Below are 14,665 nucleotides of genomic sequence, written 5' to 3'. Positions count from 1 at the left end.
AACACAGCTGAAAAAACGCTATGCAACAAAACCAAAGAATATCGTGTATACCACACATGAACTACATACCTACCTTAAGTCTCAGCAAAAAGACTCGTCCTGCCTACGTCACGCGCATGTGGAGTGACGCGAAGAACGAATCCTTGTATTAGCTGGCGGTCTAAAGTAAGTGTTTTCAGGATGTTTTCAAAACAAGAACAACGATGTTGGATAAAAATTGAATGTGCCAGAGGTAGTACAGCACGACAGTGTCATCAAGGGCTTCAAGAGGCTTGCAGGGAATCTGCATTGCCTTACAGAACCGTAGCAAGATGGGTGATGAGAAAAATTATCCATGAGAAAAATTGATTCATGATGGGTTCCACATCAATTGACGAAAATGCAGAAATGGCTACGATACGATGCTGCCCGAACCCACTTGGAGCGCTATGAGCGCGAAGGAGATGCTTTTTTACCCCATATAATTATGCTGGATGAGACTTGGGCCTCATCGTATCAGCCAGAACTGAAACGCCAATCAAACGAATGGCGTCATCACGGGTCACCACGACGTTCGAAATTTCGTCAGAACCCCAACAATGTGAAAGTTATGGTGATTCTCGTGTAGGACTGTGATGGTGTCATCCTAACACATAATGTTCCTCCACAGCAGACCATCACTGTGCAGTATTACTGCTGATTTTTGGAGCACGATCTCCGACCAGCTTTGAGAAAAAAACGGCGACACTTTCTGCAGAACGCTCCTCTCATTTTGCATGACAATGCTCGGCCGCATGCAGTGCAAGCTGTGACTGATTTGTTCAAGCGATGGGGCTGGGAAGTGCTTTACTATCCACCATATTTTCCAGATCTAAGCCCTTGTGACTATGACTTAATTCCTAAGATGAAGGAACCACTTCATGGCACTCGCTTCTAAACTGTTCCCAAGATTCCTGCGGCAGTAGACCGGTCCATTCAAACTATCAACAAAACAGGCGCTGCTACAGGTATTCTGCGACTTCCACATCGTTGGAAACAAGTTGTACACAATGCTGGCGACTATATTGAAGGACTGTAAAACATGGTGACATGAATCACTTTTGTATTCCTTGTAAATAAATAGTTGCCACTATTAAAGTTCCAACTCTCGTATATATAAAACCTTCTTCAATTTTTATATATAATTTCTCTTAGGAGAAATAAGATATTCTAAATATGCCTAATTAAAAAAAAAATCTTGAGGATAACTAACAGATAGCCTGTACATAATATTTTCCCATTTTTTAGGTGTGAAAGCAGTTAAGCTAAAAACAGTACTTACCATACATTATTATTTTTTTTTTTTTAATTTTCAATCAAAAGGAATATGTTTCTGTGACACCGAAACATGTGTGCTTAGCACTCCTTATTCACTGTCCCTGTCGATCACTACAGTAGTTTGCTGCACTACCAGTATCAATTATCACTAGTACTAGTATCCCACAACTGGTCACAATAACCAGCAACCACAACTAGTACTATACTACACAACTATACTAGGAAACGTTCATCCAACAATGTATTTTATGGTCAATCATTAAGTACATTTTGCTGTGTTGCCAGCTGTTTGTATACATCTATTTTTAATAATTTACATGTATAAGCCACACCCCTAAATTTAATTTCAACATATGCTGTCATTTCTATTTACGACCAAATCTCAAAAGTAATTTCCCATTGACAAATTTTAGGTACCCACAATAGTCAATTCAATGGTGTAAGCTTTGAATTGACTATTGTCTTCAAATACATCAAGTCTTCAAAATGACAAGTCTTCAAATACATCAGAATTATAAACATTCATACCTTATCAAGGAATTTCTACCAGAGAAATAGCATGAATGTAATGATAAAAATTCCATTCAAATGATAGTAATAAAGAGTGGATAATAATAATAAATACTATTCATTAAATTATAGTCCATGTTATGAATTATGTATGCTATTTAGTTTCATTAAAAGAAAATTCCTTTCATGGAGAATGTAATTAAAAAAACGGCGACACTTTCTGCAGAACGCTCCTCTCATTTTGCATGACAATGCTCGGCCACATGCAGTGCAAGCTGTGACTGATTTGTTCAAGCGATGGGGCTGGGAAGTGCTTTACCATCCACCATATTTTCCAGATCTAAGCCCTTGTGACTATGACTTAATTTCTAAGATGAAGGAACCACTTGATGGCACTCGCTTCTAAACTGTTCCCAAGATTCTTGCGGCAGTAGACCGGTCCATTCAAACTATCAACAAAACAGGCGCTGCTACAGGTATTCTGTGACTTCCACATCGTTGGAAACAAGTTGTACACAATGCTGGCGACTATATTGAAGGACTGTAAAACATGGTGACATGAATCACTTTTATATTCCTTGTAAATAAATAGTTGACACTATTAAAGTTCCAACTCTCGTATATATAAAACCTTCTTCAATTTTTATATATAATTTCTCTTAGGAGAAATAAGATATTCTAAATATGCCTAATTAAAAAAAAATCTTGAGGATAACTAACAGATAGCCTGTACATAATATTTTTCCATTTTTCAGGTGTGAAAGCAGTTAAGCTAAAAACAGTACTTACCATACATTATTATTTTTATTTTTATTTTTTTAATTTTCAATCAAAAGGAATATGTTTCTGTGACACCAAAACATGTGTGCTTAGCACTCCTTATTCACTGTCCCTGTCGATCACTACAGTAGTTTGCTGCACTACCAGTATCAATTATCACTAGTACCAGTATCAATTATCACTAGTACTAGTATCCCACAACTGGTCACAATAACCAGCAACCACAACTAGTACTATAACTACACAACTATACTAGGAAACGTTCATCCAACAATGTATTTTATGGTCAATCATTAAGTACATTTTGCTGTGTTGCCAGCTGTTTGTATACATCTATTTTTAATAATTTACATGTATAAGCCACACCCCTAAATTTAATTTCAACATATGCTGTCATTTCTATTTACGACCAAATCTCAAAAGTAATTTCCCATTGACAAATTTTAGGTACCCACAATAGTCAATTCAATGGTGTAAGCTTTGAATTGACTATTGTCTTCAAATACATCAAGCCTTCAAAATGACAAGTCTTCAAATACATCAGAATTATAAACATTCATACCTTATCAAGGAATTTCTACCAGAGAAATAGCATGAATGTAATGATAAAAATTCCATTCAAATGATAGTAATAAAGAGTGGATAATAATAATAAATACTATTCATTAAATTATAGTCCATGTTATGAATTATGTGTGCTTTAGTTTCATTAAAAGATAATTCCTTTCATGGAGAATGTAATTAAAAAACAGAACAGAACTTCAACAGGAGACAAAACTGTCTAGACTGTTGACTGTTGTTTTAAGGATAATTCACTACATTTTTTCTTTCTTGGAATTTATAAGAGCATTTTCTCAAAAGATAAAAAAAAAAAAAAAAAAAAAAAGCAGATTCATTCTTGATATTGATTTGATGTTTTAGTAAAATTAATTCCTGAAGTTTGTTTGGAAAGAAAATCAGCATTTGAAGCAAATAGCAATACAATATTTCCAGCTTTTTTAATAAATTTATTCTTAAATGCAAAAATAATTAAACAAGAAAAAAATTATGGACAGAAAGAAAATAATAATAATAATTTACACAGAAAAAATAAAATTTTGCGAGCATGCATTTTTTAAAGAATTTTCATAATAAAATGAAAAATATTGGATGGGATCAATCATCTACAGGTTCATACATAGTGTGCAAACCCTGAGCTTAACTTTCGCTTTACGAGTTTCATTTATATTTTTCAATATAAATTGAAAAACTCATTAAAAATGCATTAAAAACTCATTAAAAAATGCATGTCATCATCATATATTTCTTGCGAGATCAACTCTTTATTTCGTTCGGATACAATTACAACTCAATCGGATACGATGTAATCCATATTAAAAAAAATGTCGCCTTTGATGTGACAGCGAAATCGTCTAAAGAAAGCCGCTTCGTTTTAGCTTCGCTCTGATTGGTCGACGCTTATCCCAAACTCGGCGTAAAGTTCAACACTTGGAACCCTATGCCATGAGCCTTAAACCAGATTCTGTGACGTAGCAGTGACTGGTTGCCTTGGCAAGGGAGCTCGACTTTAACCACTTATGTCCTTTACGCCCTCGTCTGAACGGGGCCTTAAGGACCAAAAATCGATTCCAAAAAACTTAAGGACTTAGGACTCTTAAGGACCGTACGAACAATGGGGTCCACAGTCAGTTAGTGTGTGTGCTTTGTCTAGCGAGCTGATAGTCAGTCATTGAGCGAGTGTCTCGAAGTCAAGCGCCGAGTGCATCAAGACAGCCTTTAAGTGCATTGCGAATTAGTGCATCGTTGAGAGCTATACTCTTGTCGAGTGCATCGCGTGGAGAGTCTCGAGAGTACATAGAGTTCCGAGAACGACCAAACAGAGTCGGAAGCTGTACTCTGGTGCTTTGCAGTGAAGCTGTCTCCACCGTTATTGCCTGATAGTGTGAAGGCTGTGTCGCTGAACGTGTCAGCGTGTTTATAACAGTTCGATGACTGTAAAAGTGATTTTAGAGCAGTCCTGAGAATATTGGTAAATAAAGTATGTTTCGATACTTCATCAAGTGTCAGCGTTATTCACTCGAAATCTACGAACCCCATGCAAACGTGAAGGAAGAAAATAATGTAACAATATTTACCCTGATTCCAACCAAAACACATATTGAAGGTTAAAGCTCTGTGGAACATTATTAAAAAATATAACAGATTTCAGCCACTATCTAGCACTGTTTAAAAACTTAAATAATTTTAGCCTTTTGACTTGAAATTACACCACTGTGATCACGATTCTAAGATTCAGAAAGGCTGGTCACATATTCACTGACGAGCCAAAACATTATGACCATTCCCATATTTTTCAGTGAACTCATCTGGATGAGATGGAGGGCACCTGATTAAGTGGCAATGGCATTTAACTGCTGTTGGAGAAGGTAAGTGATCATTGTTGCAATTACTTTTGCGAGTGACGGGAAAGGCTGCTGATCTAAAGCAGTGTTTTCCAAAGTGTAGCACGCATATCCCCAGGGGTACGGGAAGAGTTTGTTGGGGGTACGTGTTGCTCTGGAGTTTGGTGGGGATATGCACTGCACTGCACTGCACTTAGCTGTGCCTAATTCTACATTCGCAATAGTCAAGTCGAGACAGTCTTGTGAGGCGTGAGATGGTCCAGTGTGACATGTTGGGAATATGCCCCACTTAGCTACAGAGACAATTTACTTTGTTAATAGTTAGTGGCTTCTCCAGGTGCCTGTGTATTTTTAGCCTTTAAGTGATTTTTTTAAAAGAAACATTTATTATGTGCTTTAGTAAACCCCAATGATTTTGATTATTATAACAAAATACAATTTTTATTCCTAACATAGGTTAAGGATTGCTGGTTGAAATCTGAAACTACTACACCGAGAGAAAGTAATGATTATAGTAGCAATTAACAATGGAAGCTAACGACGAATCAACTTCAATTATGAAAGAATGTGTTAAGAAAAAAGCAAGGAAAACTCGCAGGTATGACAAAGAATATGTTAAATTTGGATTCTCATGGACTGGAGATGAAATTTGAGACAAACCATAATCAGTACAAAGATAAACCCATATATAAACGTAAGGATTTAAATCAGTCTTGAAAAGTAATGTGGGGTTTGACAGGTGACAATAAAAAAATGCTAGAGACTTCGTATTGCGTGTCACTTTTAATTGCAAAATGTAGTGCAGCGGAAACCATTGGTGAAATTTTAATCAAGTCTGCAGCCACGATAATGGCAGAAGAACTGATAGGAGATAGTGAAGCAAACTTTTGACCATGTTTCTCTCTCAAATAATACAGTTCATCAACGAATCATTGATATGTCTTATAATATGAAACAGATGTTATTATCTGATATTTCTCAAAGTCGTTATTATGCATTGCAAGTCGATGAATCCACTGATATTGCGAATTTTGCAAATCTTATGGCAGTTGTTAGATATGAAAAAAATATCAAGAAATTCATGATGACTTTTTATTTTGCTACCTTGTATTAGGTCACACAACAGGAGACGATATCTTAACTGTTATGAATAAATTTATGCAAGCGAACAAAACTGATTGGAATAGATGTCTTGGAATAGATGTCTTGGAATAAGCACATATGGAGCAAAAAGTACGGTTGGCATTAATAAAAGACTCGTAGCAAGAATTCAAAATGTTGCCCCAAATACCATACCCACAAATTGCTGCATACACAGAGAGGCTTTGGCAACACATAAGATGCCTGCTGATCTACAGAAAGTTCTGGATGAATGCATGAAAATCGTTAACTATATGAAAAACCATCATTTGAATGCACAACTTTTTCGCAAACATGTGAAGAAATCCGAAGTAGTCACACCAAGCTTCATTTTCATACCAATGTTCATTGACTAACGTGAGAAAAAATTCTAAATTGATGGTTTGAACTTAGACATGAACTTCAATGTTTTTTTTAATGATAGATTTGAGTTGAGAAATTGTTTACATGACTGAAAATGGCTTTTTTAACTAGCATACTTAGCTGATACTCTCAAGGATTCTCCTTCTAGCTGTTTAGCACCAGGTTTTGAAAATTAAAAAAATACTCAAGTAATATTCTTATTGTTCAATGCATTCAGAAAGGAAAAAAAAAAATCGCTAAATCATAAGGGGATTTTCTTTGCGCTTTGTGTTTTAACCCTCTAAGCAGCAAGGTTTTATATATATACGGTCTAAAATAGCTGTGATATCTGTAAGAACGTATATATACATGCATATTAAAATATGTAAACGAAATTAAGGCAATATATCAGAAGAAGACAAATCCAGGTATGAAATACCAGAAGAGTTTCTGCATTAAAATTAAAATTAAAAAAAAAAAAGTTCTCATAGTAGTTTTGAGAAATTTGTGCTATCTTATTGAAAACCCTGGCCGCCCAGAGGGTTAAGAATAAGTAAAATTTTTACACAGAGTTTCCGAAATATGTTAACTAATGTTATATTATTTTACTAAGAAGATAATTATATTTGTTTCTAAATAAAAAAATGAAAATTCAAACAAAATCGATTCTAAACACATTTTGTAAATAAAAAAAAGGCCTCATGAATTTTAAAATCTGGCTGTCTTACATGGTCAACTAAAATTATAAACATTAAAATGTGGTATACATTTAGTACCAATTACACCTTTCTTGCCATAATAGAAATGTGCTAGACAAAAGGAGAAGAACGTGCAAATACTGCACACTTGGTCATGAGAGTATGAGGCAGGTGAGAGGGAAGACAAATAAACAAAGAAGGAGCAGGGTCGCTTTTAGTATTAATCTCGATTGTTACCAATCCAGATTAACATTAAAATAAGGAAGAAACAGTAAAATCTCATTTCATTCTGCAGCAAGAGAAAAGCCATTTTTACTCACAAGCCTAGTCCAAAAGGAGAGTTAAGAAGAATACTGTGAAATTAAATTAGCAAATTCAGCATAAAATTTTCCAGCTTAGTAATAATAAAGAGAGATAAGCTACCTTGTAATAAGAGATTATTAAAGTTTAATCCGAGCTGCTGGAATTGTCTTGCTGAGAAATCATTCATTAGTCTCTGCTGTTGTTGTGGTAGTGGTGGTGGCAGCTGTGGCACTCTCATATTTAAATTGGCATTTCTGTCTGCAATTAAATACAAATAACATAAAATTTAAGTTGATTAAAACTTTTACATACACACATAAAACATTAATTTTTATTTTAGGGAAGGTAATAGTTTTCAGTCTTCAATGAAGTGATTTCCTAAAATTCATTTGTAAAAATATCATACTTGCCAACGTATGACACTCAAAAATCAGGAGATTTTTCACAATGTTAAAAAGACTTTTTAAATGATAAAAATATAGTTTTTAATAATGAATTAACTTTAAATAGTAACTAATTCTTAAATGCAAGCAACACAAAAATACCTTACACATAAAAAACATTTTTATTACTTGCATCGTTTAAGGGAAAAAAAAAAGACACTTCAATCAGTTTTCGTACAAATGTTATAAACAGTGGCAGATTTTGCTTTCTTTAAGAAAGAAACTTCATAATTTTGTCCACAGCAATTGCCACGTAGGCCTGCTTTCGCTAATAAAAGTTTTTCTAATGTGTCATCACTAATATTAGATCTAAATTTAGTCCTCGTTTTCGCAACAACAGTAAGAATCCTCTCACACTTTGATTACTATGGGGAACTGTCAAGATGGCCAACACAATTCTAGACAGTTCACTATATTTTAAAATTCCATCAGCACCTTTCAGTTTTCCAATTAAACTCCACTGTGTGTCAATCCTAGCTGATTTTATAACTTCATTCAAGTTTTCTAATTGTAAACTGCTGTTATGCAGCTGTTGGAACTGTTTCAATTTTTCCTTCCTTTTAGAACTCCTTTCAAGATAATAATAAATATCAACAATGTGTTCATCCACATTTATTGGTAAAGAAACTGCCCCTTTTTCAGCTGCTAAATTTAAGAGGTGACAGGTGCACCTCATAATCTGAAAATCTGAATTTTCCTTTCTTAAGATGCCTGCAACACCAGTCTTCCAAGCCTACCAATACTGATGCATTATTGGCAGCAAGTGCTAAGCAATTATCCAGAGGCCCTGTATTTTCTTTTAAAGTTTTAATAATTAGCTGTGCTATATAAAAGCCTGTCAAATGTCCTTCTAAAGTGGGAACATAAAGTAAACTGCACTCAATTTCTGAAGACTCTGGATCAAAAAAAGAAACAACAATTGGATACAGTTTTGAATCGGTATTATTGCTTCCATCCGTAGAGGGGCAGAACAGAGCTGTTTTAATGCAATCAATAACTGAAGATTTAATTTTCAAACCCATTTCTTTAACAATTGTACCTGTTTTGATTCTTGCACCTTGAGTATTTCTCAGCGATTTCACTATCGGGAAACATTTTTCTAAATAAAGCTGCAGCGTGATCCAATGCATTCAGTGGCAGGTTGTGCTCCAGTAAAAAGGCAGAGAACAGACATTCTGCATTAATAGCTTTTTGGTCCTTTGTTTCCGAAGAAAAAATTTATTTTCCATTTCTTTTTAAAACAACTCATGTTATCCTTGTGTTTTTGTGTACGCACATGTTTGAGAACATCCGCCCTTCCACCATGCGAAATCGGAAAATCGCAATGACAGGCGGTACACATCGCAAATTTATTACATTTCCTTGTGGAAATAATGCAAGGAAAGTCAACTGTGTACGATTTTTGAAACGTACACGAGTATTTCACCTTTTTCGCAGACGTAACAAAAGATAATTTCTAAAATTATTTCCCTAAGGCACGTGTACCCACACAACTCAGGACAAAATGAACGAAAATAACTAAAGAACGTCCAAATAACAACTTGCTTTGTCCTCATTGGCTAATATATGCCAGCTGACACGCAGTGGAGCTCGAAGCCCATTGGAAAACTGGAGAACGATGTTTCTGGATACGTATAATGCTCTCACTCACAAAGCAGAAGCTATCTGATTCGCAAGGTTTTGTTTTAGATATAATGTAGAGAAAATTCAATTGCTTTCAGACGTCCAAAAACACTTTCTTTTTTATTCATATAACAAAGTATTAAGCCAAGTTGCATTAAAATCGTGAGAAATTTTAAGAATAAGAAAAAGTCGGGAGAAATACATTGTAAATCGGGTTGGCGGGAGAGCGGTCAAAAATTGGGAAAGTTGGCAACTCTGAAATATGCACAATAATTTTAAGATTAATTTAAAACATAACGTATTAAAACTGAATGAAAATTAAGCTTATGACAAAAAATGCGTCTGTGTAGACTACAGTTTCTTAGGATGGGTGTTATACTGCCCACTGAAGGGTATTCTGGACATCTAAGGGGTGTTACTGATCTGAGGCACAGTAAGGATGCACTGGAAAGCAATGGGGCAATGGAAAACTCAGTTGCCTGAATATTTGTTAAGTAAATAAACATTAACTTCATTATGAAAAAATTAATCATACATCCTTACAAGAATCTTATTAATCAATCTCTTTCACAATTTTCACATAGTTTCATTTTTCTATTCTAAGAGCTGGTGATTCACAAACTGTAATTTTAATATTTGCGCGCCGCAACGTTCCCCACCACCCGCGCAGAGCAGCGTGAAATCGATAAACAGATTTCGGAACGGTTAGATAAACAAAGGATATGCCTTTACCCATTTTTTGTAGCAATTCCACTTTTTGTTTGATGGACATCGAAACATACTTTCGTTTTGTAGATCCTTTGGGAGCTCCAGCACCGGAAATTCTATTTGACATAATCGAAAGTTCAAGCTTACTTTTATAAAATTGCTCTTACAGTCTGCAAAAAATAATAATAGCTGGATCCAATTCGAAGATTAAGGAACAACTCAATCATCAACATTAACTGAAATAGATAATTAGATAATTTTAGCTTATACCATCCGTTATACATTAAACGAGCACGCGCATATGCGCAGTCGTAAAGGTGCGCACGCGTAAACGCCTATGTGCATGCGTCAATGCGGCGCATGAGCAGAAAGATTTTAGCTTTGAGGTCCGGATTATGGGTGTCCGAATTAATGACTTTTGACTGCACTGAGAAGGAAATGAAAGAACTGTTAACATTTCATAACCGCACAAGAATAAAAATCAGAATATTTTTTAGGAGAAAAGAAGGAAACTGAATTTTACAGAAAAAAACTATAATATATGTTTTTCTTTTCAGAAACTGCAGTTTATAGCAGTGATCTCAAACTCAAAAATTGCATGCAAGCTTAATGCACAATCTGAAAGACAATAATCCCCAAATGAATAAATAAAAAATAAAAAAAAAAGGGAAAGAAGAAGAAGAAAGAAAAGACTTTTCTACAAAACAATTTTTCAAACCAAATTCCAAACCTTTTTAAATTCTATTTACTAGATATTTAAACTACAAAACATATACAAACATTAACAATAATGAGAAAAAGGGAACAATTCCAATTCATAAAGAGCTTGTTTATACATTTTTGGAATGATTTTGATTAAAAAAAGCTTTGGAATAAAAGTCTCTGCCAACAGGTTATTATTTGAAATGAGATATATTATCTGCTATTTTTAAATTTATATTTTTTCTTTCAAATTGTCACATTTACCAGGTGTACAAATATGAAATTCAGATTTCAGACAACAGATGGTGCAGCAATGCAGTTTATGCTATAAATATTTGACACTGTGCCATTTTGTTGTGTCATCAAGAAGTATCAGACATGCACGAGTGAAAATTTTGTCTTACATCAACAAGTGTCAGATGTACATGAGTGATAACCACATGTGTGCATAATGTTGTGTTCAATACATTCAAATTTATACTGAACAAACAGCATTTGCAGACAGCTTTGATTTTTTGCTTTCACGTGAAGAAAACTGCTGCTGAATCATACTGATTACTTCGAGAAGCGTACGGTGAACATGCGTAATGACTTCGATGTTGCTGACAAGGAACATGGAAAACTGCCAAAAATATGAAAATGTGGAATTGTTGGATACAGAATGATTCACAAACACAAAAACAACTCACTGAGCAATTGGGCACAAGCTGTTCCAATCGGTGACCAGAGATGGAAAAGATTCAGAAGACCAGTAAATGGTTGAATCAGTTGAATGACAGGCAAATGGAAAAGCACAAAAACACATTGTGCTCACTTAGTATGAAAGTCGTTTTTGCATCGTATTGTTACAGGGGATGAAGAGCGAATTTATTTTGAGAATCTTAAGTGCAAAAAATCGTGGGTAGGTGCACCATCCACATCGACCGCAAGGCCGAATCACTGGCAGAAAGACTATACACTGTGTTTGATGTGACCAGAGGGGCATGGTCTACTAAAAGCTGTTAAAACTTGGGGAAATGGTTAACACTAACACTAAATGTTACCAACAACAATTGCCAATTTAAACCGTTCACTGCTTGAAAAAAGGCCAGAACACGAAAGAGGCAACACAGAGTCATTTTCTTCATGACAATGCTCTATCACATAAAGCAAAACCAGTTTCCAACATGCTGGAAGCACTCAGCTGGGAAGTTCTATCCCACGCTGCTTACTCACCAGACTTGGCTCCTTCTGATTATCACTTGTTTGCATCGATAGGTCACACGATTCCTGAGCAGCAGGTTCATACAAAAATGCGAAAATAATGGCTCAACGAATGGTTCACAGCAACAGGAGAAGATTTTTACTGATGTGGTATTTACAAATTGCCCGAAAGATGGAAAAAAAAATATAACACAAGCAATGATGCATACTTCGAATAAAGCACTTTTTAACATTCTTCCGAATTTAACATTTTTTTTTTTTAGGAAAACATCCGCATTTCATACTTATATACCTGGTAAACAAGTTGGTGGATTGAAGGATTTATTTTTGTGCTTTACGAATATAAATATTCCTATTCCATAATTCAAAAATGTTGTTAAATGCTTAATATTAAAATTTTCCAAATGAAAAATAAGGAACATTATTAACCAGAAAGTATATGCAAACTTAAATGCGAAATAGAAAATAACCAAGGAAAAGCAGATCAAATCTGGTGCCAGCCATTGTAATTTAAAGTTCAATCAACTATTGAGGAGGTAAGTTAAAATAACTATTGGTGAGTTAACTTAAAATTACTCCAAATTGATTAAACTAGCAATAATACTTTGATGTAAAATTCTAAATAAAAAATATTTAAAATTTTATGTCCTTGGGTTAATTTCATTCTGTAACTGTCTCACACTTTTTAACTGAGGAAATGAAAGCTTTAATTTATCACAGTATTTTATAAATGATACATAGCATTATGTGGATAAACTTAATAATGTAACGCACAAGTTAAACAAATTGTAACTAATTAAACATTACACGGCTTTTCATATTTACAAACGCCTACACTAAATTAAGACAATTCAGATGAAATCAAATTTAATAAGAAAAATTATACTGAAAACCACCAAGGGTTGGGGGAATGAAATTTGCTAATAAAAATAATGAAAATTTTCATAACGAAAATATGATCTTACACAATGGTGGAAGTTGAGCATTATTGTTCACCACTGGCTGAGCAAAATGTTGCTGCTGTAACCTCTGTTGTTGTTGTTGTTGTAATGCAGGAAGTGATATAGAATCAAGATAGTCTCTATTCTAAAGAATTAAAGTGTACATTAATAACTATAAGCAAAAACATTAAAACATATTTTAATAAAATAAAAAACTGTAAACTGAAAACTTAAAATTACAACCTAACATCTTCTACCTCTCAGACAAAATTTCAAAAAATTAAAAAAATGTAAACATAAAAATAAAGCTCAGCACAAGTTACACAACATGTGGTGTTAGATGAATCCTTCAACAGTTACGAAAATACTGCATGTGGTAAAAAATTATCATACGCGCTATAAATTAAATGCATTTTAAATTATATCGCAATATCTGCCACTTATTAAAATCACTTCTGTTTCAAATACATTTCAACTTTAAGCGAATGAGTTTAATAAACGGCAATGTCAATACTGCAAATTATGGTATCAACTTATTTAATAAAATAGTAACTAACAATTAATTTAATAATTATTACTTAAATTAATAGTTAAAAGTTAATCTTAAAACGAAACTTATTTGCAATTTATTTTTATAAAAATATTTTATCATTACATACCTGGTGAAATTTTAAATTCTTATAAAGAGCTGCTCTATCCATATCTGTTTCATACTGTTTATCAACAGTCTTTCAATTGTATTTTTAAGTTCATAAAACTGCTCGTAACTTTTTCTGACTCCCATTTTTTAATTTAAGGGTTCTGTTTCAAATACATTTCAACTTTAAGCGAATGAGTTTAATAAACGGCAATGTCAATACTGCAAATTATGGTATCAACTTATTTAATAAAATAGTAACTAACAATTAATTTAATAATTATTACTTAAATTAATAGTTAAAAGTTAATCTTAAAACGAAACTTATTTGCAATTTATTTTTATAAAAATATTTTATCATTACATACCTGGTGAAATTTTAAATTCTTATAAAGAGCTGCTCTATCCATATCTGTTTCATACTGTTTATCAACAGTCTTTCAATTGTATTTTTAAGTTCATAAAACTGCTCGTAACTTTTTCTGACTCCCATTTTTTAATTTAAGGGTTCTTCTTAAAGAGTTTGTAGTGTTTTTCTCGATTTAACTGAGGTTGGCATGCAGTCACTTTCTTCCATACCACTTTTACTGTCAATTTCTGCTTCTGCACCTCCTTTAACACTTTCTATATTATCATCTCTTATCACTGAAGATCTTAAGGATTCCAACTGTTAAATTTTTATGTCTTAATTTACTGGTATTGTAATGACTTGAATTTAGTGTCGTAATTTTTAAGTGTTTTTAATATTTCGGTGATGGATAGATTTCCAAACAAAGCCATAAGAATTAACATCAACTGCCTTCAGATAAATCCTGATTTTTAATAAACCATGGATGCTGGCCCTCATTAAATGGTAGTTCACTGTATTTCAAAATTAATATTACTGTTTGTAACAATGCGAGATGCATTTAATGAGCCAGACAGCCACAATTTGGGA

At 33.8% G+C, this 14,665-nt stretch overlaps 1 protein-coding gene across 2 annotated transcripts in view; it reads right to left on the bottom strand.

Annotated features, from left to right (window-relative positions):
• Nucleotides 1-14,665, bottom strand: part of LOC118185341 (uncharacterized) — a 117,791-nt gene that overhangs the window by 6,469 nt on the left and 96,657 nt on the right. For both annotated transcript variants that reach the window (XM_085821474.1, XM_035355181.2), the window contains 2 exons: nt 13,116-13,236; nt 7,592-7,729 (listed from right to left, as the gene is read on the bottom strand). In XM_085821474.1, coding sequence (XP_085677600.1) covers nt 7,592-7,729; nt 13,116-13,236 — 259 coding nt within the window. The remainder of the gene's footprint in view (nt 1-7,591; nt 7,730-13,115; nt 13,237-14,665) is intronic.

The sequence above is a fragment of the Stegodyphus dumicola genome, chromosome 1 (assembly GCF_044657685.1).
Source record: "Stegodyphus dumicola isolate Sdum_Otavi_A_Nest chromosome 1, ASM4465768v1".
Taxonomy (NCBI): domain Eukaryota; kingdom Metazoa; phylum Arthropoda; class Arachnida; order Araneae; family Eresidae; genus Stegodyphus; species Stegodyphus dumicola.
Note: the sequence above shows the minus strand (reverse complement) of the source record. Positions and strands in the feature narration are given on the sequence as shown.